Below are 27,677 nucleotides of genomic sequence, written 5' to 3'. Positions count from 1 at the left end.
TTGGAAACAAAACTCACCAGTTTCTTCATCTATGCTGAATCTCCCCAGGCCACTGCCATCCCTTATGGAATACTGGATCTCCCCATCTCTTCCAGAGTCCTCATCTCGAGCAACAACTTGCAAAACACTTGTACCAATGCGGGAGTTTTCCTTTACAGATCCAATGACAGCAAAGTCAGGAAAATAGGGGGTATGAAGATTTTCGTTAACATCCACCACTTCAACTTCCACAAAAGAAAGAGAAGACAGAGAAACGGGGCGCCCCTTGTCCTTGGCACGCACAGTCAGGTTGTAGAACTGCTGCTTCTCGTAGTCGAGCTCCTTGTTCAGGCGGATGGCGCCGCTGGCTTTGTCGATCTCAAACCTCCCGTTGTAATCATTCACCAGTGAGTAGCGGACTTGGCCACCCAAGCCCAGGTCTGGATCATGAGTTTCCAGCCAAGCTATGACAGTGCCAACTGGCAGGTCCTCAAGGACCTTCACGTTGTAGCTGGATGGTATAAAGGCTGGAGAGCAATCATTAACATCATCCAAAAAAACCTTCAGAGGCACAACAGAAAACTGCTGATGGCCACCCTCTGCTCTGTCCCTAGCCTCAATCTTCAGAGTGTAGTTTGCTTTTGCCTCCCGGTCCAGTTGATCTGCAACATACACCACTCCCGTGGAACTGTTGATACCAAATTGATGGGTGTCTGTCAGTACTGAGTAAGTCACTTCACCATTAGATGCTAGGTCTTTATCTCTGGCTTCTACCTGGATAATCTCTGTACCAAGACTTGTACTTTCTAAAATATTAACCGAGTAACTCTCCTGTAAAAAAACAGGCTTGTTATCATTTGCATCCTCCACAGTGACAGTCAGCAGTCTCCATGCAGATTTCTGTGGATTACCTAAATCATAAATTGTAATATTAAGGAGATAGAGCTCTGTTTTTTCACGGTCCAAGGGCATGAGAACACTAAGTATCCCCATCTCCATGTCAATGTTGAAACAACTATCTACATTACCATCAGAAATTGTATAAAGTACTCTTCCATTAAAGCCTGAGTCTGCATCATAGGCTTTTATCCTCAGGATGGTGGCACCAACTGGCAGATCCTCTGAAACCTTTACATCAGTAGGAAAGGATTTGTCAAAATGCGGTGCCTGCCTGTTGACTGAATAAAAATCAAGAAAACCATCTTCTAAATTCAGCTTCACATTTGCTTTTGCCTTTTTGAGCAATTTTTCTGCTAGTTTCTGAGCAACTCTAGTTTCTCTACAGCTAAAGGTCTTTGAAGACACTTTCCCATGAACTACTGAAATATTAACAAACATAGCATCAGCAAAGTTCTCTCCATCAGTTGCCGTTATCTTAAGGCCAAAATTGCTGTTCTTTATGCCGGAGTTAACAAGAGATTTTTTAAGCTGCAGGACACCAGAGTCTGGATTTAAATAAAAAATGCCAAGTTCATTTCCAGAGATTATTTTGTACTTCACAAGCTCCAACTCATCTATGTCTATTGCAGAAACAGCAGTGATGTGACCACCAACAGGAAAATCAGACGAAATCACTCCCTGACAGGCCACTTTTTCAAAGAGGGGTTTGTTATCGTTGACATTGCCTATGTATATGGTGACATTCACCTCACTTTCATGGCGGTAGGGAGAACCCCAGTCGGAAGCTCTCACAATGAATCTGTAGCTTTCTGGTGAGGACTCAAAATCCAGTTCTTCAGATGTGCTGATGACACCTGTAAACTGGTTTATTGTAAATGGCAGTGAGTTCAGACTGGCAATACTGTACGTGATGTATCCATTTTCTCCCCTGTCTTCATCAACTGCTGACACTGCCAAAACGCTGGACCCCACTGGGACACTTTCATTGACAAATGAACTGTAGGAGAGCTGCTGGAACTCCGGAGTGTGATCGTTGGCATCTTCTAACCTGACAGTAACCTGTGCTTTTAAATCACCACCTTTGTTTGCATATACTTCTAATTCATAGAGGTCCTTCTCAATGATTTTCAAAGGACGAGCAGTAGTAATAAGGCCTGTGTTGGGATTGATCTTAAAATACTCAGCTTCCTCACTTGGAGATATTCTGTATTCCACACCCTGTGGCTCAGGCATCAACTTAACTACTGCAACCACCACACCAGGAGGTGAAAATTCACTGATCAAAACATCATATGCTTCCTTTTCAAACTTCAGGGGGATACTGTCCTTCTTGGGACTAGCAATGTGGACCAGTTTGACTGCAGAAAATTTCTGAGGAGATCCTTTGTCCTTAGCTTGGAGAGTCAGGTTATAACCATACGGGAAGCTGTCCCAATCAATAGGCTTTCTTTCTTTGATTTTGTACTCATTCATCCATTTCCCTTCTTTAGTCAAAAAAAATTGCTCTAGTGAATCTCCAGCCACAATAGAAACAGATTCTATTTCTCCATTGGCTCCTTCATCTAGGTCATCAACGTTAACAACTGCATAGGTAGGTTCCTTGTCTGATGGGAAGGGAATATGGGTCACTACATTTATTGTTGGGGCATGTTCATTTATACGTTCAATGTGAACATAAAGCTTGGCAGTGCTGCTTACGCCATTGCTTCCATAAAGCTTCATCCCACGGTCCACTGCCAAAATCTCAAGGTCATATCTGTTTTTCTCATCATAATTTAACCGGCCACTTAAGGAGATAACACCACTTGTAGGATGAACTGAGAAGAGATCAACTTTATTTTTAAAGTAATAATAAAATTCACCATTGGACCCAATATCCGCATCTGTTGCGGTCACCTGTGCAATGCTAGTCCTTAAAGGAGTGCTTTCTGCTATCGTGACAGAGTACGTGGTTGGTGAAAACAAAGGTCTTAGGTCATTCATATCTAAAACCTGGATGTTCACTTTTGTCCACGCTTCCAAGTCCTCTCCTCTGACAGAACCTTTTACCATCAATAAATAATTGTCCTGGATTTCTCTGTTCAATATAGCAGAATTCCCACCTTTAGTCCTTATTCTGAGGAAGCAGAAGTCAGCAATGATGACTTCCTCTGCTTTAAAAAAGCCCTCATCATCACCAGACACTATCTTGTACTTGATATCCCATGAAAGGTCAGCCATGGTAATGCCCATCCTCGTCTGACTGTTGACATAGGTCCTGGCTGCAGAATTCTCATACACTGTGGCATTGTAAGTGGAATGTGTGAAGTGAAAGCCAAGTGGGGCAGTCCCGTGAGCCACCTGGCAAATGGAGGCCAGGAGCTTGACAATCAGAAGGACAAGGCATGACGGAGGTAGCCGTGAGCCTGACCAGCGGCCCATATTCACGTCCATCACATCATCCTTTCACCCTGTGACAGAGAGAAAAAACAGGAAACAGTTGATGAAGAGATAAAAACTGTATCGTGAAGTGACACGTTGTCATGATTTAGCATAACTTGGTTTTTAGTTAAGGAGAAATCCATCAAGGTTTGGCCCATATCCTCCCATTCCCCACACCACTCAGGATTTTCCACACCTGGGTCAGGTGTCTCATCAGTCACCCTGGAAATCTGAGTTCTGATTCTATTTCTCCAAAATCCTTGTCTCACAGAGGAAAACAGATGTGAACTAAACCCCTACACATGTCAAAATTACTTACTATATTTCTAATCAAAAGTAAAATCTATGTAATATCGATTCACCATATTTTTAACAAAACAGGAAGAGAGAACACTATACACACACACATAAACAATCACACCAGCTCTGGGTATTTTCACACTTGTCTGAGTAGTATATACACATGTGCACATACGGGCACATATATATAGCTACATATATACATGTATGTACACTTTTTTAATATAAAAGACCCTACCACATCCATACACGTGTACATAGTCCAGAATAATAATCACAGTGAAAAAAAATTAAAATCAGCCACACATATTTGTATCAGTTTATATAGAAGAACGAATCACATACAGAAATTTTTGGTTTTTACTTATCAGCAGCTCCAACTAAGCCTAAACTTGCTTGTTTTCAGAGCATATTGGAAAATTCATTTTCAGCCCCAATGTTTGGAAGAGAGACAGAATTTTCATATGTATGTAGCACTGTGATAGTCAAATGTTACCTTTTCTTTTTTTGGTCAGTTAAGAATGATGAAATTTGAGCCAGCAAGAACAATAAAAAGTCATTATACAGTCATTACTTTAAATACAGATACATTCAGAAAAGGCCAGGTGCCTCACTTCAAGAATCTAAATTGTGAGGTTAAGCAGAGACAGAGTAAGTGGAGGCACTGGCTGAAGGTTGCTGGAGGGTACTGCAGAAGCTGGGAGCCAAGTCCTGCTTATCGCTTCCCCCTTGAAAGCAGAGGAAAGGAGCCTGAGAAAACTAGGCAGGTGCTTACAGTAAGGCAGTGGGAATAAACGTCTCTGTTACAGAGTACATGCACTGCTACTTGTGAAAATCATAAAAATTGATTTTAAAAGGCAATTATTGAAAGACCCAATGCACATACACGTCGTTCTCATTGTCATTTAAAAGCTGCTTGAAAATGTAGCTTTCTCCAAGCTAGAATACAGGGAGGAAAAGGATAGGAAAAGTTGTCAATAATGACAGAGGTTAATTTAAACTTCCAACATGATTTCAACTTCCCTAAGGAGATCTATAAATTGCCTGCAAGTTTGGAATATGAATTCACGTTAGTTATTACCTCCAATGTAACAGAGGGACTATTGCAGTTTCAGTACTGACAACAATCAATTTATCATACTGATATTGCAATGTCCACACACAACACTTAACTTCCTGATCCCAGTCTATAACCCATTGTTTAACACACTGATCAATTTTGTCAATTCTCCCAAGTGTTTGTCAAAGCACTCATCTTTCAATACACTTATTTTCACATGCAGTTTTCCCCGCTTTGTTTCCTTCTTATTTTCTTCTTATTATACAAAAAAAAACCCCAACCCACCAAAAAAAAGGAAAGAAACTCTTTAAAAAAGAGAATAAAAATATAAGATTATAACACCTTCTGGACCTGCATTCCCCAGCAACCAGCAAATTTCATTCATGGCAGTTCCTTTTCTGAATATGCCCACTCAATTATTGTGCATATACCATGTGAGTCCTACAATTAACATCTTGTTCCATACAGTTCATACATCAAATAAGCACAATTCTCCAGTATGCTTTGGGTACATGAGGGAACAGGTCTCCCCACGCTCAGGTTGACCTCCAGGAGCCCCAGGATGGAATTTTTCTACTTCATCTAAGATTATTTTATTGTTGTCGCCATTTTGTTCAGCTCAAAGATCAGCAGTGGCACCCTATTCTTCAGCACAACAAACATTCATCAATTTAATCCACCAGTATGAAAATATCAGTCACTTATTTTCATGCGGCCTCATGTGATCACTTTTGAGTACTGACATTAAAAGCTGTTGCTTCAGACTACCGTGGGAGATGATGCTAATTGTATTTTATATATATACATATATATGTGTGTGTGTATGTATATATAGATATATAGATATATATATATATACACACAACATACAATAAACTGCCGAGGAAAAGCCAGCCAATGAAAGTGAGAAATTCTAATGAGACACAACTCATGAGAAAATAAAGGGCTCTTCTATGAGGCGCATTATTAAAACAATCAACAGACAATCACTGTATTGCTGCCTTTCATGAAGAGCATTTCAGCATCCTTTGTCTATACTACAATACCAGTCCCTCCCCCTGCTAAGAGAGAGAGAATTTTTGCTGGCTTACAAAAGATACTGATATGTTTCATATGAGCACCTAGACTTCTTCCACCACAGTTCAGCAACTTCCTAGAAATTCATTTTCCTATCCTTTGGAGTAAGGAAATGAATTGTCTTATCCTGTTTATGTCTCATTTGGTGGTCTAGTTTCTCCTGTCCATGCCATAGCTCAGCATGAGCTGGTTTCTCTGCATCTTTCAGGGTTGTCAACATCAGGTTTTCAAGTCCAGCATAACTGGAAATCAGTTTTCCTGAGAACATCATCGCTACAAAAAAAATTATTCGAAACTTTACTTTCAGCCCTACCAAAGGTTACAGACTGCTGTGACAGAGAGGCATCAAAGTAGATATTTACAAAGCTCTGTGATTAAGGCAACCTAACGAAAAAGTTGTGTATATCCTAGGCAATATAACACAACAATGTTATGCTCCTATTCCATTTATCTTGTAATTTCAAGAGAAAGCCAAGGCTAAGACCGAATCTCAAACACACCGCGGCAAACCCAGTCATGTCAATAGTCTACAAAGTGTTAGAGGTTCATTGCAATCAGTATCAGTCCTGAAACACTAAATTCCACCTGGAAGCAGCGTATGTATACACGTGTGTGTGTGTGCACGTGCTATTGAAAGCATGTTTTAGCTATGTGTACATATGTATACACAAACACACAGTTTGTGTATTTTTAGGCTGAATTTCATGGTTGGCACTGGAAAAATTGGACCTTTTTGTCAGGCAGCACTTTCAGAGTTTGATTTCATTTCACATGTGGTATGCAGAGTTGTAAAAAGCTCCTCATTGAAGTTATTCATCTATCCATATATTTATATGGCTATCATCATTATATTATATGAAAGTCCCAATGGATGAGCTATTAAGCTGCCACTTGGGCAGCCCAAGAATGTTTTATTCATTTACTGAATTCCTTTCTTCTGGGATATTTATTTTTAAGGGCTCATAATACATACATACTTAACACACAGGAAATGTAATGAGATAGGTTACAGAAACAAAGTACAAAGCAACCCGCCGTAAATTAGGAGGCATTTCTTTAAAGGCACTTCTTGTCAAAAAATGTTATGGTTTCAAGTGAAGAGAAGGGTTGTGATTACTTTTGCTTGGTTTTAAAATGTTTAGGCAGGAACTACTAAAAAATAAAATCCCCTGGTACTGCCCAACATAGTTAGTATGAAAGAAAAAAAAAGGAAAAAAGAAAGGAAATTAAGGGGAAAGGGAACTGGGAAAAGGCAAAAGCTTTCTGAGAGAAGAAAACTGCTCTACAACAGCAGCAGAGAGTAAAAGGAAACAACTCCCTTCTAACTACCCACGGAGGTGAAAAAATGACACAATGTAGCAGTCCAGCATCTTTCCACTCCACCTCTCATCAAGTATTCTGGCCTTGAAGTGGGAAGGAAAAAATGGAAAAATAGAACAGTGTGTTTTGATTTTTAAATACTCTTTAAAATAAACTTAAACATCATGGAGAACTCTATAATTTCAAATTCAGTTCATCATTCGAGTCATTTCCTGTTGCTCCTTGAACAAAGACTAACTATGTGACCCAAACCTTGCAGAATAGCTGCAAGGACCTGTAGGTGGCTGGTGCTCCTTAGAGGAATGGAGAGAGGTATGATCATCATTCCTTTATCTCATCTTGGCTCTGGCAACCTCCAGTCTGGGCTGCATCCAAACATAACACCCCACCAGACAGAGACAGAAGACCGAAGTCCCAGGAACTGCCAGGATTCCTGCACACCAAGAATGTGGCTCTAACTCAATGAGCAGATAGGAAACAAGTGCTGTGTGTTCCTTGGTTCGACTCCTTCTCCCTAGGCTAATTTTTCTAATTCCAGAGATCTCTACACCATAAAATACTTGAAAAAGAAAACAGTGCATATGTCTCTTGGGTAAACAAGAGCCAAAAGGTCTTTTACAGAATATAAAGAATACAGCAGGCAAATTTCTTCAGCGAACAGGAGGAATAAGCTTTTAGCAGGGCACAGAAGGGATAACAGAAGAGCCTTCTCCTCTCTCCCTACTTTACCTCCAAGCCCAGTTATACCCTGTGAGCATGTTTCCAGTTGGCCATTAGGCAAATTAATTCAGGTGATGTGACTAGCTTATACAAAACAACCATTAAAGACTTCTTTACATGACCTTTGAAGACAGAAGAAACCCATCTGTGCTTTAACTTCCAGCTTCACTCAACGAAGGGTGAAGAACCCAATGGAGTTCTTATACGTAGGTCCTCTGGGCTATGAGGAGGAAAAAGCAGCTTCTCGACTTCAGATGACAAATTTCTGAGAGTCAAGGTATTTATGCACCAGTGTGTATGGGGAAAAAAAGGGATCAAGAAACCTTGACTTAAAGGTTTTCATGTTAATTAGTATTTCTCTTGGTGAAGCTGGGAAAGGAAAGGTATCTCCTCACACAGGACAGGACTGGTGACCTCATGGTATGGAAAAACACTATAGTTTGAAATTACTGTTGCTTCCTCGAGAGAGTTGTCACAATTCTCTTTCACATGGTAGCTATTTAAATTTTACTAAATAAGCAGCTTTAGAGTAAAAAAGGTATATGTGAAAATGTAAAGGTATTTTTAGGAAGCAGAAGAACAATAACACCACATGCACATGAAGCCTGAAGAGTATGTAGAGAAGTCATGCATTCACTGCAGGAACAGAAGCTCTTGATTTCTTTGGAAGTGATCTTAATTTTACAAGGTAACTCCTTTCACTCAAACGTCAACACAACAACAGCCAATCCATTCTTGTGGTCTAGTCATCAAAGCACAAATCCCACAAGCTTGCCACACAGGCATGAAACCTCTTATTCTCAATGTTCTTTTCTATCAACAACAGCAACTTGACTACACAAAAACTTCTGCATGACCAGGCCCCAAGGATCTGCAAAATGGATAAAACGAAGATTGCAAAGCATTGTGATAGGTTTGCAGTTGTCACCTATGAAAGGCTTACATCAAGCTGCATTAGTGATAGAAAAAATTTGACAACAAATGTTTTGTCAATATTGCAACCAGGAGGTGAGAGCCCGTGTACATCAGTGCCCTCTCTTGGAAGCACAGAACCACTAAAAACTCTTCCGAACTCATGGAAATTAGTGTTTAGGCATATGGAAGATATCAGTCTAGGAGTTTAAAGACCAAGGTGCCATTCTTCCTGCAAAGCTCAAGCACAGACTAGAGAGAGACATGGATTTTTTAACTCTCCTCTTATTACACAGGCAATGTTGTCAATTACACTAGCACGTTGTCAAATGAATACTAAGGGAAAAAAGCATGTTTAAACAACACTTTTCCTAGCCAGACAACTTCCTCGCACTCCACAGCAACTCACCCAGTTAGGAAAGGCTAACAATTTACTGGCCAGGAAAACAAATCAGAACACAGAGTAAGAATTTAGAACTTGTGCCATACAGAAATGAATTAAAGATGTGTGTTCAAATTTAGGCAGGAGGGGAAAAAAAACCTTACTGACACCAACAGATTTACAACAGGAAATATATTCATGGAGCTACCTGTTCCCTGATGAGCACGAAGATCTGCTTTTCCATATATATGATTATATCATGATGTGTTTATCCCCAAAAGAGAAGGTGAAGACAAAATGATCATTTCTGCAGAGTAAGCCCTTGCAAGAGACAGCACTATAAATCCTAACCTTTCTCAGAGCTGCAAATCCTCCTGCTGCCTGCATGTCATTCCACACGGGAGACAGGCCGCTCAGCGTGTAGCAAGTGTAATTCAGGCCGTCCCTAGGAAGTGAAGATTTAGCCACCCAGCTGTATGTTATGAATAACTTTGTTTTGCTAGCAGGTGCTGGGGATTTTTCCATACAACACCAATTTTTGGCAAGTATCAGTTCATCAGCAAATGCTTCCACTAGCGAGCAGGAGCCGGGCATCATTTTTCTTCCTGAAGAGAGGGTGCAAAGGGTCTCCTGGACTCTCCCCTCGAGGATGAAACGTGGCTTGGGGAAATGGCAGGAGGAGGGGGTAGGAATAATTTGCTGCCATGTGAGATCTGTCAAAAGTGAATTCCTGGGAGCCACCTTACAAAGGATTTGAGCTTGTCCCTTGGTGGTCCGCCCCCAGGGAAACAAAGGCTGATAACCAGTTTTCATGCTTTGTGTGTCTCAAATCCCCCCTGGCTCCTGCGTCTTAGTCACTGTAAAATGGGGATGCTTTGGGGCAGTTTCAAAAAGAGCTAGTTATTTTCATGGGGACTTCCTTATGAAACACACTCAACATTATTTCTTGCTTATCTGGCCTTTTTTTCCCCCCTTATGTTTTACTCATAAATCTACTTTGACCCTCATCCAAAGAGCTCTAGCTTGAACGCTCTTTCAAGGTGCCATGTCAGCAGCAAAAATCCAGCACTGGTGAGTCCCACTCCTGTCACTGCTGGTCTTTCCCTAGCTCTCCCTTCACCACCTTCATCCAAGTAACTTTGGATCCCCTCCAACCAACCAGCTTTTTACCAAGCTGCATCTCTGATCCTCAGGGGCAAGAGCTCTACTCGTACACCCAGAGGCTACTGAGGGTGGGGAGCAGGACCGCAGCCTGCCATGGGGCACGTTCCAGCTGCATACAGTGGGACTTGAGCAGAGATCTGACTGGGCTCTTTGCAACTCTGCCCTTACCATAATGCAAATAATAATAATAATAATACAATTGAGACCAGATAGTCTTTTGTACAAAATCCTAGAGCAACCCAAATCTCAACACTTTTCAATACCTGGTGAAACACAACAATGGAACAAGCACTTTGTGAGCCGCAGCACTGATGTGAATGGGATGACCCCGCAGCTAAAAAAGCACATTCCACCTTTCCCACACAAGGCTCAGTTCCCACCATGAACTCTCTTCCACGGTTGTTTTCCTGAAAACTCACACCCGCTAGTCCCAACTGCTGCTGGTTGCTGCCTCCGGTCTGCTCTGTGTTTGGGATACTGCACATACTCCTTTTGACAGCTTTCACAGGCTTGTATAAACTATTTGAATATAGTTTATAGTAAGAAAGAAGTCCATGAGATTTACAACTACTGTTTCCAGGGCCATAATAGGTACGTAGGTATAAGGACTGCAGTAAGCTGTTACTCTCAGAGGAAAAAAATACTATATTATCTCCCTCAGACACTGTGTGTGGGGAGCTATGGCAGCTCAAATGGTCCAGACCTTTACATATGGGCAAATGAAGGAAGATTGAAAATAGAGATGCATATACAAAAGCTTCTTCACCGTTGACAGCTCCATGTAAAATGCACAACACAAAATGGAGATTAAGGAGAAAGACTGTCAGGTTGGACTAGATGATATTTCAAGATCCCTCCCAATCCTAATTCTATGGTTCTATGATTATGAGATGCCAAATCAAAATCATGATCGTCCAGTAAGGATTTTACAAAGAGACTGTAGGATAAAGTTTTTCACTCTGCACCAGAGAAGACATATGAATGTATCCAGGTGCCTTTAAGAAAATTAAACAAAACAATTAAACAGAACAATCACTTGAGAAATAGCTAGATCTTCCTAGACATGGAGAAAGAAAAAAAAAAAATTTATTGATGCTAGGAATTGGATTATTGGTTTTGCAATGCCATTTCTCTGCAAGATAGCTGTGACACACAGCAACAGAAAGAGATCATGATGGAAGTGGAAGGAGAAAATATTTTGATTGAGATTCTCAACAAGTTTGAGATTTGAGAACAAAACTTAGATTTAGCAATGAACATTTTTCCTTTACGGCAGGACAGGAATCTGCAGGGTGCTGGCACTTGCTGCTGTGTCACAGGCATAACACGGAGCTGCTTCTGGAGCAACACACTGGAGCTGTCTACAACCAACTAGAGATATCTGCGTGGGTCTGGCTTCTAGGCACTGCAGAGCAGCCACCTTTCTGAAAGCCAGCTCCCCAAAATCTGCCTCTCGGTGGCCCTCTGATGAAAGTGTCTCTGAAAACTTGGACAAACTGTAAGAGCCCACAACTATCCGTGAAAAAAAAAAGAAAGGAAAAAAAAAACAAAGAAAAAGACTGTTGATAAATACAGTGGCTGCTCTCCAACTTCTTCTGCAAAACATCAGAAAGTTTGTTATTTGTTCAAACAGGCAGTATCTAGAGAGAGGGCTGTTGCCATTACTTTTTAAAATTACATTCAGCTCAGGCCATAGTAGTTGGTTAACCTGCCTAAGTAAGAAGCCATCCACAGCTGCATCAGGTCAAAGAAATCACACTTTCTCTCAGATAAGTGGAATACACACTGCAGACATCATGTGGGAAATAGAAAAGTAGATGGAGTCAGCCTTAAAGCTAACAGTTCTGAGAGAAACCTAGAAATTTCCTTCCAACTCATATGTTAAGGTTCAATCACTGCAAAGAGGTAAGCTCCCCAACAAAGCTGGCCTTGGACTGCTATATGCATTAGAAATGCCCAAAGCCTTACAAGGTGCTAAATCCAATTATTTTGAAGGGGATAAAATAATATACTATTTTCCATGCACACAAGGGAGTGCTTGTGGCACTCAGAGAGACAGATCTGCCTTGGCTATGTGGAAGAACTTCTGGTACCACCTCTGGTGCCACCTCCATCAGTCGCCCCTACCCAGAGACCAGTCCCCAAGGGAAAGGCACAGCACTGGAACTTTTCTGCACGCTGGACCTCACCTACATTCAAACATTTCACCCATACTGAAACCACCTTCCTTCCCCCCTCCAGTGGTTGGCTCATGCACAGATATTTGAGATGATAACCACTTTTTAGCTAACCACAGCTTCAGCTTTCCAACTTGGCCAGTTCAGTCACCATAGCTGGGAGTCCCTCAAAGCCAGTTGCGTGTTTGGAAAGGTTCAACTTTGCAGGCATGGCTCAATTAAAAGCTCCACAGAGCAGAGATCCCTATTTAAAGCTGAACTGTTCTCTTTTGTTTATTTATAGCAAAACCATTAATTGCTAATCACATATTTGTTTGCTGAAAAACCAACGCTCCAAAATAAACACCAAGTTTAAAGACTGTTCACAGAACACTGAACGGTATCAGGAACAGTGCTAAAAATGTAAATCAGAAACATCAAAATGCATCAGGACTTCAACTGGAGGAACAAACAACCCATTATTTCTGTGCCAGAAAAGAGGTTACCCATAAGCCACCGGTTACCCACAGAGTCATCTACAGTCCAGCAGTTATTTATGTCCTGAAGAATAACAGACATCATGGCAGAGTATCTGTTGAAAATATCTTCATGGCAATCAGGATATGTTAGATTAAATGAGGTATCTCTTAATGCAGATTTTTGATAACCACCTTGGAAAAGTGCCTTTAAAATATTTGGCATAAGAGGCAGAACCTCAGAAAAAGTATATTTTCATTTATGATCTAGTTTCAAATATCAAAATCATACAAAATTAAAAAAAGAAGAAAAAAGAAGCTTGGCTTTCTTTTAGCTCTCCTCACTAACAGAGCCCCATGCTTCCCTCTGGAGAAGCATGTTCCTCAAATATCTACAGGAGCACTGCATGGAAAGCCAAGGAAAACTAGCCATACAGAGCTATGATCTCTGCCCTTTCTCTGTGAAAGGCACTTTACACAAGCACAACAGCCCAGGCTTCATGGAGAGCCTCACCACCAGTCACACTGGGAAGCAGGAGCAAACTCCATTGCACACTGCTATCTACCTCCTGCAATTCCTGTGGGTACTGGACTTCTCTGAGGCACCCACACTCACTGGCTGTCACAAAAGCTTCGACTGCAAAGTGCCTCCACCTACCCTGACAGCACTGCCCTTGAGGTCGCTGATTTTTGTGCATAGTTGAAGGTCAGGTCAGTGCACACACTTAGCCCATTTCTAGATGAGGAAACAGGCACAGCAGCTCAAGCCCCATGCCCCAGGTTACACAGGACACCCCTCCCACATACTCCAGCTCTCACTGCCTCGCTATGCTGCCCTTGGTACCTGCAAAATCTAGGGCAGGAAGGTTTCCCTACAAAGCGATACTCGCCAGCATTTTTGGCCTAAATTTCCAGAACACCAGGTCATTCAGTTGTGTTTCTCACCACCACTGCAGTGGCTACCATTCAAAACTCATCACAGGTCAGGAGTTTGAGTTTGGTCTTCAAAATCACATGCAGATCTTGGAAAGTTAAGTGGACACTGATCATGAAATGGAGACCAGTAAGGCAGGGGTAATAAGAACAACAGGGGTATATTAGTAACACTGACAACATTATCAACAGTGTTATGACTCCATTATGTTGTTGACAATGGCAGCCACTAGGAAGAATGGCCGCATCTCAATGCCTCACCCTTTTCTATTTGTTCTGGAGTCAGGATCACCTGCAGCCAAAGGCCAAGTTGCAAAGCCTGCGCTCCCAAATCCTGGGCATGCACACCAAACACTGGCTGGAGTAAATCCTCTAACCATGCAAGGCAAGGTCCCCCTAACCCTGCATTCATCATGTCTGCCTCCCGTACATCAGTCTGCCGTCAGACTCCTTGGTCTGACTGCTCCCTGCCTCTTGGGAGCCCACACTGTAGTGGTGCCACACCAAGTCCCCGCAGATAAATCTTCTGAATAGAGCCACCCCATCCCGTAGACACTTTGACAAGCAGAGGAGTTGGTAGTCAAGTGGCCACCTCACATCACATGCTGAACATTCAACCTAGTGCTTGCCAATAAATGGGGCAGGTCACACGTCCCCAAGCTGCTGATCCATGTTCCCAAAACACAGACAGTCACTTGTGGGGAGAGATAAGATGTGGTTATGTCAGTCACTGGCTCTACACCTTCTGTTTGTGCACCAGGAGGGGAGGACTCAGTGCTGGCAACACCATACCATCCCCACCTGTTCCCTCAAAACCCAGGCTGCTCCATCATTTCTGCCTCATCCCAAGGGTGCCATGATGGTGTGCAGCTGCCAGGAGATGCAGTAGGCAAAGGTACATGGATACTCCCTCTTAGAGCATCCCACAGAAGCAAGCTCAGGCCACATGTTCACCATTTTCTTACCATTTTTCTTCTGACAAGAGAAGGAGAAAGCTGCTCAGCTGAAATAAAAAGGACTCCAGCCTAAGTAACAACACTTAACTCATGCCCAGTGAGGCTCACTGCTCCTGAATTTGAAACCTCCGTTTAAAATGAAGTTCCATATAAGAAGGCATTACTTGCAAATAGCTCTTCCTCGGGCTTCACCACGCACTGACTGAAAGGCAGCTGCCATTTCAACCTGACCCCTGCAAATCTCCAGAAAGGTAAAAGAAGCTGTTTCAGAGAGCATCAGGTCAAAGATCAAAATCATTGGAAGTAACTTAACCTGTTTCCTCTGTGTTTTAAGATAAAAGTATATGGGGGGGGGGGGGAAGGGGGTAAAAGAGATATAGAATAGCAATGTAGGTATAGAATACCTACAAATCCACACAGAAGGGGGAAAAAAGCAGCATGCCTTGCTTGTGAAATTATTATGGGCAAGGACAAAATATCTGTGTATATAATACAGTTCTATACCACTTCGATAGGAAAAGACTGCCAATAACTTTTGGCATATGAAGGCTGCTGTGAGGACTTCAATAAAACTGAGTGTACTGTAAAAGAGCCTTCTCATATGCATCCCTAGAATTTATCTTCAAATGCCACTTTATTAAATTCTGTATTCTCTGGCTTTTGGAAAAAAGCTTTTATTTTATTAAATGAACTACACAATATATTGTTTCTCTGAAGAAAAAGCATCAGTGGGAATATAAAGTAGTTCTTTTAACACTAAAAAATGCACGACGTTTTGAACTTGAAACCAGCTCGCAGTAAGTGAGCACACTTGTAGTTTGAGTGAGGGTGTACACACACACGTACAACCCATTTCATCACGCCCAGCTGCCCTCATACCTCATGTAATTACACAGCCTGTGACAGTTACAGACATTTCAGAGTTTAAATCCTTGTTGCTGTATATCTAAGGGATATCCCAACGAGGATATTCCAACGAGGTCTCAAAGAACATGAAAGCATTAATTCTTTTTTTGACATGCAAAAATATTGCTCCCAAGCAGACATTCCTCAAGTGCATATGAAAGCATCCTCTGCAGTCAGTGGAACAATCAGATGCGCTGAAAGCCGTGGAGGTGACACACACAGAGCTTCATGCTCATGTGCAGGATCAGTGAAGGGCCACGACAGACAGTGCATCACCGTGTGAGCCTGGGCACCACAGCCTGAGGCTCCTACCAACTTCTTTGCAAGAGTTGCAGACACACTGCACAACTAAACCTAATTATATTCAGACATAATCCTTTCATGCCACAGCTTGGTGATCACTTTACAGCAGGATAAGCCACCGTGGCCACCAAAGCAGCTGTTCTAGGCTCAATCCCCCGGCTTTTTCCTGTTGGGTTTTTCTTGTGTTTTTATTTTTTGTAGTTTGTGTGTGTATCCACAGTATGGCATTGTTTTTGTTGTCGTTATTGTTGGTTTGGGTTTTGTTTATTTGGTTTTTGTTAATTTTGTTCTCAGTGGGTATTGAGCTGCCCTATTGCAAATATGCCTGTGAACAAAAGGGAGGGAGGGAGACGGGAACGGGTGCCTGGGGCAGGCAGGAGAGATCCTTTCCATGTCCATGGCAGCTCAAACTGTTTGTTAAACAACAGCCGGAGTTGAGGCAACCAAGATGGTGTGTAAAGAGCAGAAAGTACCTTCGAGAAACATACTGAACACTATCAAAATACCCAAGCCTTAAATAGACACATGAAGTATTTAAATGCTTTCACACCCATAACAAATTTTGTTTACTGCCCAGCATTTAAACAGCTTTTTCTTTACTATTGTAAAATTGTTCCCAAACAGTGTGAATTTCATGTTACAATGAATAGTAGCACTCTAACCCCTATTTACAACTCATTCAGCAACATAACTCCAGAAATGGCACTCAGGATTTCCACACTTTAAGAAATAAAACCAGTTCTTGGCTCAAAAGAATTTGTGTGAATTAGCTGACAAGAATCACTTCCTTTTGTTCTTGCTCTTTGATATAGAATATTAAAGGAAAAAGAGACTCACTAACCAAGTAATATGAAAAACTTTTATTAAAACCATTAGAACCACGACACGTTGTTAACGTCCCTCTCATAATGATATGCAAAATGTTCAGTATCCAAGGAAACAGCGTAGTAATGAAGTTGGAGACTGCTGTATAAATGCACCTTCTAAATCACCACTGAAAATGTCTATTCCAGAGGGACTGGCCAGTTTATTAGTGTGTGACACCCTGATTGCTTAGACATGCTACAGCTTAAAAACAAAAAGCTAACAAGCTACTTTTACATAAAGGGCCCTTTTGTTTCCCATGTATGAAGAGCCCCTTCTTAGCATCTAGTTACAGAGTTCCTCTGCAGAGCTGAAGATTTCTCTAAGCCCGTATTCACCTCCATGGGAGCTGTTCAGTAATGATGGACACTAATTAAACTGCATAACCAGCAACAAATGAGGCAGAGATGCTGTCCTTTGCTCCAAGTTCTCAGCAAACTGAAATGTGCAATAGGAGAAATACTGAAACTGTGCTCTTCTCTGAAGCCCATCGGTCTGAAAGCCACTTCATTAGCACCAAGCACTACCACATATCAATTCAAGCCCAGATTATTAAAGTTAACTCAAAAATGAACACTCATTCTCCAATACCAACAGCTCATGCTCTGGGATGTTTCCTAGGAAGGCAGGCTACAGTAAGGAAGCCAATGCAAAATTAACTCCTGCTTTTTGGTGTTAGCACTCAGAGCATCATGCCAAACCCCTGGGTTTTGGGCTCAATTTCAGCAAGCATTCATTTATTCTCCTGATTTCTGTGGCAGCTTATTCCCCCCCAAGGACCACTGAATATAAAGCAGTTCCAGTGGGTTCAACCACTCTGTCACGCTGAGGATGAACTTTGGTATTCCTCCCTTCCAGTACGTCTGACAGTTTATAGGAGCACATACCTCAACATCCTTGCTTCTCCAGATGCCCCTGCAGTCTTTCTGTGTGACCTTTACATTCCTTTTTGGCTCATTCTTTTCCATGACTGACCGACAACACACACAGTAACAGAACTCTGTCACTATCCTGGATGCTTTCAGGGATGCTGATTTGGTAAAAGAGGTTCCAGCACCTTTGTGCTCCCTCCTCTTTTGTGCCTTGTCTCTTCAGTTTTAACAAACTTTACTCCTTTCCTGGTGTAACCCTTGTCATCTCTGTAAGATCTAAAGGCAACTTGTCTGCCCTGCTCTTTCCACCCACACTGCTTTGGGGCGGGGGGGAGGTCGGTCTTGTATCGTTTGAAGAACTTTCACATTTTCAGTATATTCTGTTACTTTTTTTTACACTTCCCCTCTTCTAGATTGTGTAGGGATGATCCTCATTTTTCCACCATGAACAGCATCGTCTCCTGGAACACCTCATTGCTTTGTCTGCTGCTTTCTCTTCTCGAGCTCCAAAGCTCACTTTCACATACCACAATAAAGATCTTGCCCAATTAACCTTTTTAACTGGCTCCTATGGTTAAAATGGTTTCTAAAAAGGCTGTACAAGTTCAGGCCATAGCTTTCTCTCACTACTCCTTTTCTCTCTTTGTCAGTATATCCCAGTTGTACAGCATGCCCTAACGAACGGGAATTTCTGCACTGTATCAGTATACCTACAAATCTGGCTTATAGCACCATAATTATCTGATTACAGACTAGCTAAACCCTTTATCTTCTAAAAGGCATTGCCTTGTACCCTTGTACTTTAAGCAGTTGTGCACTCAGAGCAGTTAAGTGAGTGAAATTTCTCATTTCTGCTCCATTTTACTGAATGGTCAGCTCATCCACTTCAGTAGCATCAGGTTTTTATTTTGCCTATGACCAACAGCCATGACAGCAGTAATGTAAAGAGTATCAAACCTTTCTCAAAAGGCACATCAAAGATGGAATAACTAGAAACACTATATGAAACACAATGAAGTCAGAACCCAGCAATGGTCACAACCTGTTAGTGTTGTGAGAGCTGGTGCACCTTTCTCAGGCCTGTTCTACTTAATGCAAAAATCCAAACAAGGCTGGTTAATTCAGAAAATTCCAGTCTGGAAGGGCATGAGGACATTTCAGCAATTTCCCAACATAATACTGCTTACGCAGACTCACCATGAACTCAGCAGCAAGGAAATGCTGAGGAGATTTGAACAAATTCAATCTCTAATAGGCAGGTGCTGGATGCAAAACTGCAAATATGAACTACCTTCACAAAATCCAGTGCCAAAAGTGTAGCTCTCCCAGCCAAGTCAACAGCACCCTCATTTTCAGAGGTACATGGCACCTACAGCTTGGTTCAATGGGAATGTCACTGTTCGCTACCATGGGAAACTTGAGCTCTCCACCTCTTCCTGTTTCAGTTTATTTATTGTGGTTTATGCTTATCTGTCTGCCATGAATGTCATGAGGTTTAACTCGTTTTGGTCTGAAAAACACACTGAGTTCCCCTGGAAAAGCTGTATATGCAATCACAGTAGGATCCCTGCAAGATAATTTTCTTGGCATCCCCAGAGGATCACGCACAAGCAGCCAGAGGACAACTCCAAAGACAAAGTACTCAAAGCACTAAACTCTCGGCAATCCCCATCTGTAGCTTGAGGATCAGAAATTTCAGGGGCAGCATTTTGGTGCAACACATAACAAAACTGCTGTGGGAGTTACAAAAAAGTGCTGGCAAAAACATTATCAACAGCATCTTTCAGCATAAATAAACCAAGTTAAAAAAAAAAAAAAACAACAACAAAAACTTAAAAAGGAAATATTAGGGGGAAAAATGGAAATCAGAAATACTAACAAAAGCACCATGTGGGTTTCTTAAATATCCCAAACAGCTTAAAGTTGCCCAGACTCCTGTATTCATTAACTGTTCAGGACACAGATTTATTTATTTATGGCTCAGAAAAGAATTCCCAGCTCAGAAGCTTTCCAAAGAACAACCCTCCCCAGTTCTTCATGGGCACCTCAGCCAACTTTCTCTGCCATTTCTTATTCTGATGCTAATGCAGTTCAAACAACCCAACCCTGCATTTTTTATCTATGCAATAAGCCTATCTTTAGGTCACTTGGTTGTGTCAGTTTAAATCACAACATTCCCACAGAGAAAAATCTGATCATTTTATTTACTTCTGGGGACAGAGAAGGCCGAAGAAAAAAAAACCTCATTATAAAAACATTTTTTTTTTGTTTGTGGTGCCTAATTCAAGCCCCTCTGAAATCTGTGTGAATTTAAACAGCAGCTGAACCACAACAAACAACAAATTTTAATTAAGATTTGCTGTTACCTTCAAGACAAGGTACCCTGAAAAAACCTGACTATGCACAGGCCTATCATATAATCATATAATATCATTAGGCCCCCTATCCAAAGTCTGCTGGAATAAAGGCCAAGATTCTATTGATCTCTGTGTGTTTCAGATCTCTCTCCTTTGTAAAATAAGGCTGGATTCTGCTACTCCAGTTTTCACAAGCATCCACACAGGAATATTCACAAGGCTTCTCACAAGAGGGAAAAACCGTGAAGACATCCATGCAAGGTACTGGATTTATTCCAGATGTGGAACTGTTTTTAATTAATTTGGAAGCATTTGAAGTATTCACTCATTAAATATGCTTTGCATTTTACACATGCACATAAGAGAGTAAGAAAACCCAAAACTGAAGCCAAAATCATAATGTCTTATTAAAAAGACTCTGACACCACTTCTAGCAAAATTAGGCTCATATGAAGACAAGAGTTACAGCACTGCCATAACACACCAACATCCAAAATATGCAGTTCCTGCACTGCCCATCCATCGCTAGGCAACCTCACCTTGACCTGCAGAACTCACTGGTTGGGAGCTCTCCTATCTCCACTCAGCCCTGCACCTCTCCACACAGGACACTTCCCACTGTGCCCACCCCCATCACACAGAGCAATCCTTTAAGTTCAGGATAACTTCTCTACAGAAGGATGAAACAACTTACGGTAAATCTATGTGCCAAATCTTCCCTACTGGTAAAAATCATAGGATATCATGAGTTGGAAGGGACCCACAGGAATCACTGAAGTCCAGCTCCTGGCCCTGCACAAGATAGCCCCCCAAGAATCCAACCATGTGCCTGAGGGTGCTGCCCAAATGCTTGAACTCTGTCAGGGTGGTGCTGTGAGCACTTCCCTGGGGAGCTTGTTCCAGTGCCCAGACACCCTCTGGGTGAAGAACCTTTTTCTGATATCCAACCTAAATCTCCCCTGACACAGCTTCAGGCCATTCCCTTGTGTCCTGCCACTGGGCACCAGAGAGAAGAGATCAGCACCTGCCCCATCTCTTCCTCTCATAAGGATGCTGAAGACCACGATGAGATCTCCCCACAGTCTCCCCTAGGCTGGAGCCAGGCAAGAGGGAGGTTGTGCACAGAGGCAGGGGCAGGTCCACAGGCAGAAACTCCAGCACAGACGAAGCGTGGGCACGTTTCTGCTCTGTCTAAACCTGTCTCAGGACACCACCCACCACAGCAGTGGGATGCTCCTTGAGAAGAGCACCGGTACCAGCCCACACTACGCCCCAGCGAGCCCCGCTGGGTGCTCCCGGCACGCAGGGGATTCAGGCTAGGCCAGCTGTGCCCACGCTCGGTGCAAACCCAGCCGCGGACAGCCGGCTCCCGGTGTTCCCCCGGCGGTGCCAGGCACCGGGATCAGCGGCTCTCGCCTCCCCTCTAGTGGCTGACCCGCCGCCGCTCCGGGTCCCGCCGCCAGCGCCACGGGCTGCACGGAGCGGGTGCCCTCCCGCCCTGGCACGGCCGCCGCAGCCCGGGCTCCTGCTCCTGGGCTCCGTGCCACGGCCGGACAGCAGTACTGCTGCACAGGGAGAAGGCGCAGGGCAGGACTGCGCACATCTGGGCAGAAGCACAGCTCTCCTGCTTCCACGGAAGACTTTCAGTTTTGAGATGAGGTGAGTGAAATTGCCATATAATAGTATGAAGAACTACAACTAAGTTCAGAAGAGTTATATTTTTAATTATCTCTCTTAGACATCCAAAATAATAACGTATTTGGTGACAATAAAACTCTCAAACTTTTCCTGTCCTATCAGACAACAATGGTTTTGTCTCCAAGGGTCAAATTTAATTCTAGCGATCACCAAGTAGGTCAGGTTCTCAGTGATCACAATTCTACCAAGTGCTACCAAACTCTGTATGATGTTCTGTTCACAACCAGCAGAGAAACATTAAAAACCCCCAAAACTTCACACTTCTTCACAAGCCATAGCTTTTTTTTTTTTTTTTCCCCCTAAAAAAACCCCAAGCAAGAACATTCCAGTTTCTTTCCTTTGGTTGCCAGTGCTAAAATATGCTAACAGCATTAAGGCAAGGGACGACTTGAAGAGCTCGCAATCTGTATTCAGCATAATTAGCAGATGCCAATTTAACTTATTACTGCTTCTTATACTGCTTTCTATATTATAAAAAAGATGTCAATGAAAACCTGTTATCTAAATGACTGTTTTCTCAGTGCTGATATAAAGCAACAATAATGGGAAAATAGGAGCCACAGAGCATGTGTTAGGAAATATCTGATTTTGAAATAACATTATAAACAGCTACAGTAAAGAAAGAAATTAATTCCTGCAGACAGGAATTTTCTCTCTTCCTTCACACTTTGTATTTTTAGTCTGTTTTTAAAGTAATTACATATTTGGTGGCATTCCTGGTTATTCAAATAAGCAATGCAACATTTCTGGCAAAGCGACACCACTAAATCAGGTTGCTCAACTGTCTCAGCCACTTATGATTGCAAAGCATGAGAAATGAGCACCCTTAAGATGCATTTTCCATGCAGAGAACTAACAGCTAAAAAGTAAGAACACAAATAACACAGTTAGAGAAAGCAAAGCAAGCCCTACAATCAGCCCCTTCCAAAATGCCAAATAACAGGCTGTGTCACAGCTAAGGGGACAGTTACAGAGAGCACTTCTGCCTGCCTGCAAAGCAGAAACACATTAACACATTTTACAAAACAATGCCCTCTTGAACTAAGAGGCTGTTGAAAGATGTATCCACCACACATGCACAAAAAAGCAGCGCGCACCAAGGTTGTGGATTAAACAGGTTTCTAACACATAAATGACATAATGATCCAGTCCAGGCATCATTCACTGCTAATTCTGCTTGGTGAAGATGCCTTCCTGCTTACAGTTCTGCATATTACAAAGCAGAGCAAAAAAATATTTTAAACTATCTTCTGACTCCCAGGCTAAGTTGAAGAGCCTTGTAAGGCTATGCTTCCTCACAGCTTTAATCGATTTCAGCTATAACTTCATTTGCTATGCCTGACAGTGTAAACTTCACCCTTCCCAAGAATTAAGAAGAAAATAACATTTCATACTCCCCCACAAGCAGCGTATGGAAAGCACAAAACAGAACCACTGCACACATACCCCCCAATTAAACTGGTCTCTGTGGAAACTAATAACTTTCCACAGTATGCACTGTAATCCAAGTAATAATTTTAAACAGGCATAAGCTGCAGTGTGCTGAACTAAGGCATTCTTACCTTGTGAAGGGTGCTTGAAGACATTTAGTTACAGTAAGAGAGGAGAATGTGCATGTTGCCAAGTGTTTGCCATGCACCGGGGCTATGCCTTGCCCCACATCTGCGCACGCACACACCAACTGGGTGTGTGTGCTCCCTAGGTAGAGAAAGAGCACCAGGAAAGATAAGTAGCAGCGATAATGCCCCAGCTTTATGTCTCAATCAGTAGCGAGCTGAGCTGGAGGAACCATTTGAGATGAAAAGGGAAACTATTCCAAGAAACAAGATCTTTTTTTCTCCTCTGGATGCAAAGAGCTTTGCTTGGGTGACCTATAATACCTTAACACAAAAATCTTCACAACTCACCTCCCTCCTGAGCCAGGGAGCTGCACATGTCAAATGACACCACACAAACAATGCACAAAGACTTTAACAAAAATACTAAAGAACCCCTTACCTTTTAGTCAGAATAAGTGACAGATAACAGTCATGAGAAACTCAGTTGGCACAGTTGCTGTACGTATTTCTCTGCGGACTTCTTTTTAGTGGTCCCAAAAGCACTGAACATAAAAAACCTCCAGCCTGCCTGCTTCATTCTTCAGCAACAGAAATACATGCTGTCACGGTAACGCAAAAAAAAAAAGCAAAAGGAACTATAGATCTTAGTTTTTAAAGCCTTTGTGCTTGTAGGGAAGAAAAAGAGGGAGTAGGGAAAAGGAGAAACAGAGCAAACACTTTTTCTAAGAGAAATGTGGTCTTGGCTATGTAAGCAACCACAGCACAGAAACACAGAAACATGCAGTTTGAATTTCCCTGTTTGCAAGCTCCTTTGGAAAAATAAAAAAAAAATTCGGTCTTTAGGGGAAAAAAATCAAATGCATGGATGGGGGGAAGGGAGAGGAGGAGGGTACTGCTCCTATGTGACATACATATGGAATGAGCATTAGAACAATGCTGACAGGACAGCTAAGCAACTGCACTCTGGGGCAGCAGTTTTCAAAGCAGAGCTTTTGCAGCTTTGCAGAAAGGAGAGGAAAACAATTCAAATAATAACAAAAAAAAAAGCCCTCCGCAGATGGGGGGGAAAAAAAGAAAAAGGAAAGAAAAGGAAAAGAAAGGAGCTGTTAATTCACAAGGAACTACCAGACTTAAAAAAACAAAAAAGAAAAAGAAAAAAAAATAGTTGGCTAATTTCTGAAAGGGGGGCGGGTGGGAACCGCCGCGACTGCTTCCCAGCGATGCAAGCAGAAGCCTTGATGTCTAGTGCACTTACATTTTATGCTGCGCACAGTGGGTCCCCTCCTCCCTGCCTGCCTCCCTCCTTCTCTCCCTCCCTCCCTCCTTCCCTCCGCCCACCCTGCCTAGGAAGCTCTCTCTCCCAGGGGACAAGAATTCCAGTGGACCCAATTAACACTGTACTTTGCTGGCTCCTTGGTATGATCGATATTAAATAAGAGGAGTTTTAGCAGCATTGAAAAATAAAGCAGCCATGTAATGTGTGCCTGATGGAGACTGCATTTTTCCTCCTACGTCTCTACTCCCCCAGTCTCGAAACAATCCAACGCAGCAGAAAAAAACAATTTCAAAAGCATGTGCCAGTACCAGTGATCCAAGCTGCATCAGATATTTGTTAGGAACTTGATGGGAGCCCTCGGCTGCTCATTTCACGAGCTTCGGCAGTACTTTAATAAAGTGGATTTACAAATCAATGGAAGGAATCCAAAGGTTCACAAACAGGCTCTTTCATCAGGTCCGCTGCCTGACTGTACAGGAAGTTTGCTGAAGGGGTCTGGGGACTGTTTCACCAGCACACTTGTTTTCAATGGACTCCCAACAACATGACTTGTTTGGTTTGGTGAAAGAAAGGCAGTAAGAGGTTCACTGCTTTAAGGGAATGCAGCCTAGTGTGTTTACTGCTTCATTCCTGAAGCACGTGTGACAAGGCATCCTACAAATTGCAAATTATTTTAATTTGAAGGGGGAAGTTGTTGGGAGGCAGTAACCTTCTTTGGTCCTGTTTTCCCTGATCTATCAATCACCGATTGCCATGTAAAAACAATCTACTCCAGGCTCTCTCTATAGAGGAAAAGCAATTACTAGCATTAACTCTTGCAGTTGCAAATTAATACAATACAGTCCACAACTGATGGAGTCTGCCTGCAAAGCCATTAATCTAAGAGTAAATGGGTGGTTTGCTTAAATCCAACTGGACTGAAATTCACAGGTTAAGTGCTCCGCTTTCCCTTTCCATAATTCTATATGAATTTGTAGAACTCAGTGGAAAGAAAAGAAAGCCATATTTATTTGCTGTGGCCAGTACAATTCCACGCTAACAGTATCCATCAGTGAAACTGACTACAATTACAGGATCTCAGCACCAGTAGCTGCTTTTCCTTTTTTGTTTCTGAGGTGGCCATGATCTTCAAATTAAACCCAATAAATAGCACTGAGCAATATCCTTGATTGAGCAGCTGGGTTGACCACTGATTTGAATCCATTCTGTTAAATTAATGTTAGATTACATTTCCATACAAATAAGATCAATTAAAAATACTCATAAAACCATGAGATCAAAGGCAGTGAAGAGTTAAATTAATTAACTCAAAAGGCCTCCAATTAAATAATGTTAAGGTTATGATTCTCCCTCTAGCTAACAGAGGGGAAAAAACCCAGCAGCAGGACAAATTTCTGTTAGTGACTACAAGCAGTAGATCCAAATATCACAGCATTTGTCACAAATTCTTTACGATGCCAAGTAACATCCTTCACAGTTAGATAAATGTGGGGCATGCCTAAATCCCAAGCAGTGGTCAACTATCCCAAGGGATATCACAAACCAAAGGTTTATTTACGTGGGAAGATCCAAAAGAGTGCAGCTACACTGCTTATAGACATGAAGGCACGTTTCTTGAGCTACAGTAATTCCAGGCTCATGTACTTGCACCTGTATTTGTGCTAAAGATACTGCACAAGTATCTTTTAGCTGACATGGTTTTCTTGAGCAAAAAGGGAGAGGGAAGAAGTACCCCTGATTAACACAGCGCTAAGCAGGACAACACTGGGTCCAATTTCAAAGAGAGGAAAATAAAAAACCTTCACTGGAAATGACGGGATTTTATGTAGCTCATCATGCTTCCCAGTTGTTACTGATCCAGCACCACAGCATGGCAAACTGGATTTGAAATGAGATAGAGAGATCACTGGTAATACCAACCTGATAGTCCAGAGCCAGCAAAATCACATTTCTCTTTCAGTCCTCTAACCTAAATTAGGGGGCAATGCTAATTGGCTACAATGTCCCTGAAAGTGGCCTAAACCTTGCACACAACGCTTCTCTGGACAAGGGGATCAAATCACTTGGCAATTGCTTTGGGACAACATCAGAGTGAATGAACACATACATACAGTCACCCTGGCAATCAAATTTTTTAAACAGAAGAACACTTTAATAAGGATATAATGCACTGAATCTATACTGGGGGCCAGCGGGTGGCTGCATTTTGGGAAAGGTTGAGGTTTACAGCCACAAAGGGGCACATAAGTGCTCTTGGAACCTACAAATGATCCTTCAGTTTGTCTGTCATCTCAACACTCCCAGGCACTGGGAATGTCTTTATTATCCCCATTTTGGAGATGATGATTTGATGACTGAAAGCCTAAATTGCCTCCCCAAGGAGATGCAAAATGTGTTGGAGAATAGCAGGAAACTGATTCCAGGCTTTTCAAGTCCCTTACTTGTGAAGACTGTTCTTGTTTCAAGCACAATCAACTGAATTTGACATATTTTTAAAGTCAAGCTTTGTTCCTTAAAAAAATACCAGCACCATTCTAGACTACTCAAGTTTGAATCAAAGCACTATTAATGGTATTTGAGGAGCATCTCTGCTCCTTAAAATTCTGCATGTGTATTCACTCTCAAGCTTTATTCCAAATAAAAATTCGCACTATTTTACTAGAAAATAATTTAAAGATTGTTCAACAATTACAGTCCCTGTTTGGTAGGACACTTCAAGTCAGTGGGGAGTTCAGTGAAAGGACACTTCATATGTGTGAAGAAAAAGGGATAGAAAACATTTCTCAAAATAAGCAAGTATTCCAGGATCAGACCCAGTTATTGGTCAATGTCCTCTTAAAGTAAAAAATCTTGAATGCCACAGTGAAGGTCCTGGTCCCTGGCTGCCAACAAAACAAGCCCTTCTGTTGCTGGAGGCAGGGAAAGAGGGATGTGCCGCAGTCCTGACCCGGGCAAGAGACTCCTAGAAAGAGTCTGCCATGCACAGATGTCCTGGTGAGCTGCCTGTTCTGCCTGGAGGCCTCCTTCTCCCTGGACAGCCTCTGCACACCCCACCTGACAGGGACAGTGCAGGGAGATCAGCATCA

At 42.2% G+C, this 27,677-nt stretch overlaps 1 protein-coding gene across 11 annotated transcripts in view; it reads right to left on the bottom strand.

The window, feature by feature from the left end:
- The window catches only part of FAT3 (FAT atypical cadherin 3), a 408,107-nt gene that overhangs the window by 317,296 nt on the left and 63,134 nt on the right, over positions 1–27,677 (bottom strand). For 8 of the 11 annotated variants that reach the window (XM_032099135.1, XM_032099138.1, XM_032099141.1 and 5 more), the window contains exons 1-2: positions 23,755–24,362; positions 18–3,329 (exon numbers count right to left, since the gene is read on the bottom strand). In XM_032099135.1, coding sequence (XP_031955026.1) covers positions 18–3,312 — 3,295 coding nt within the window. In that variant the 5' untranslated portion in view covers positions 3,313–3,329; positions 23,755–24,362. Of the gene's footprint in view, positions 1–17; positions 3,330–23,318; positions 23,407–23,754; positions 24,364–27,677 lie in introns of those variants that run through there. The other 3 variants (XM_032099146.1, XM_032099137.1, XM_032099136.1) reach the window with 3 other exon arrangements.

Source organism: Corvus moneduloides, chromosome 2, assembly GCF_009650955.1.
Source record: "Corvus moneduloides isolate bCorMon1 chromosome 2, bCorMon1.pri, whole genome shotgun sequence".
Taxonomy (NCBI): domain Eukaryota; kingdom Metazoa; phylum Chordata; class Aves; order Passeriformes; family Corvidae; genus Corvus; species Corvus moneduloides.
This window is presented reverse-complemented; position numbering and strand designations above follow the sequence as displayed.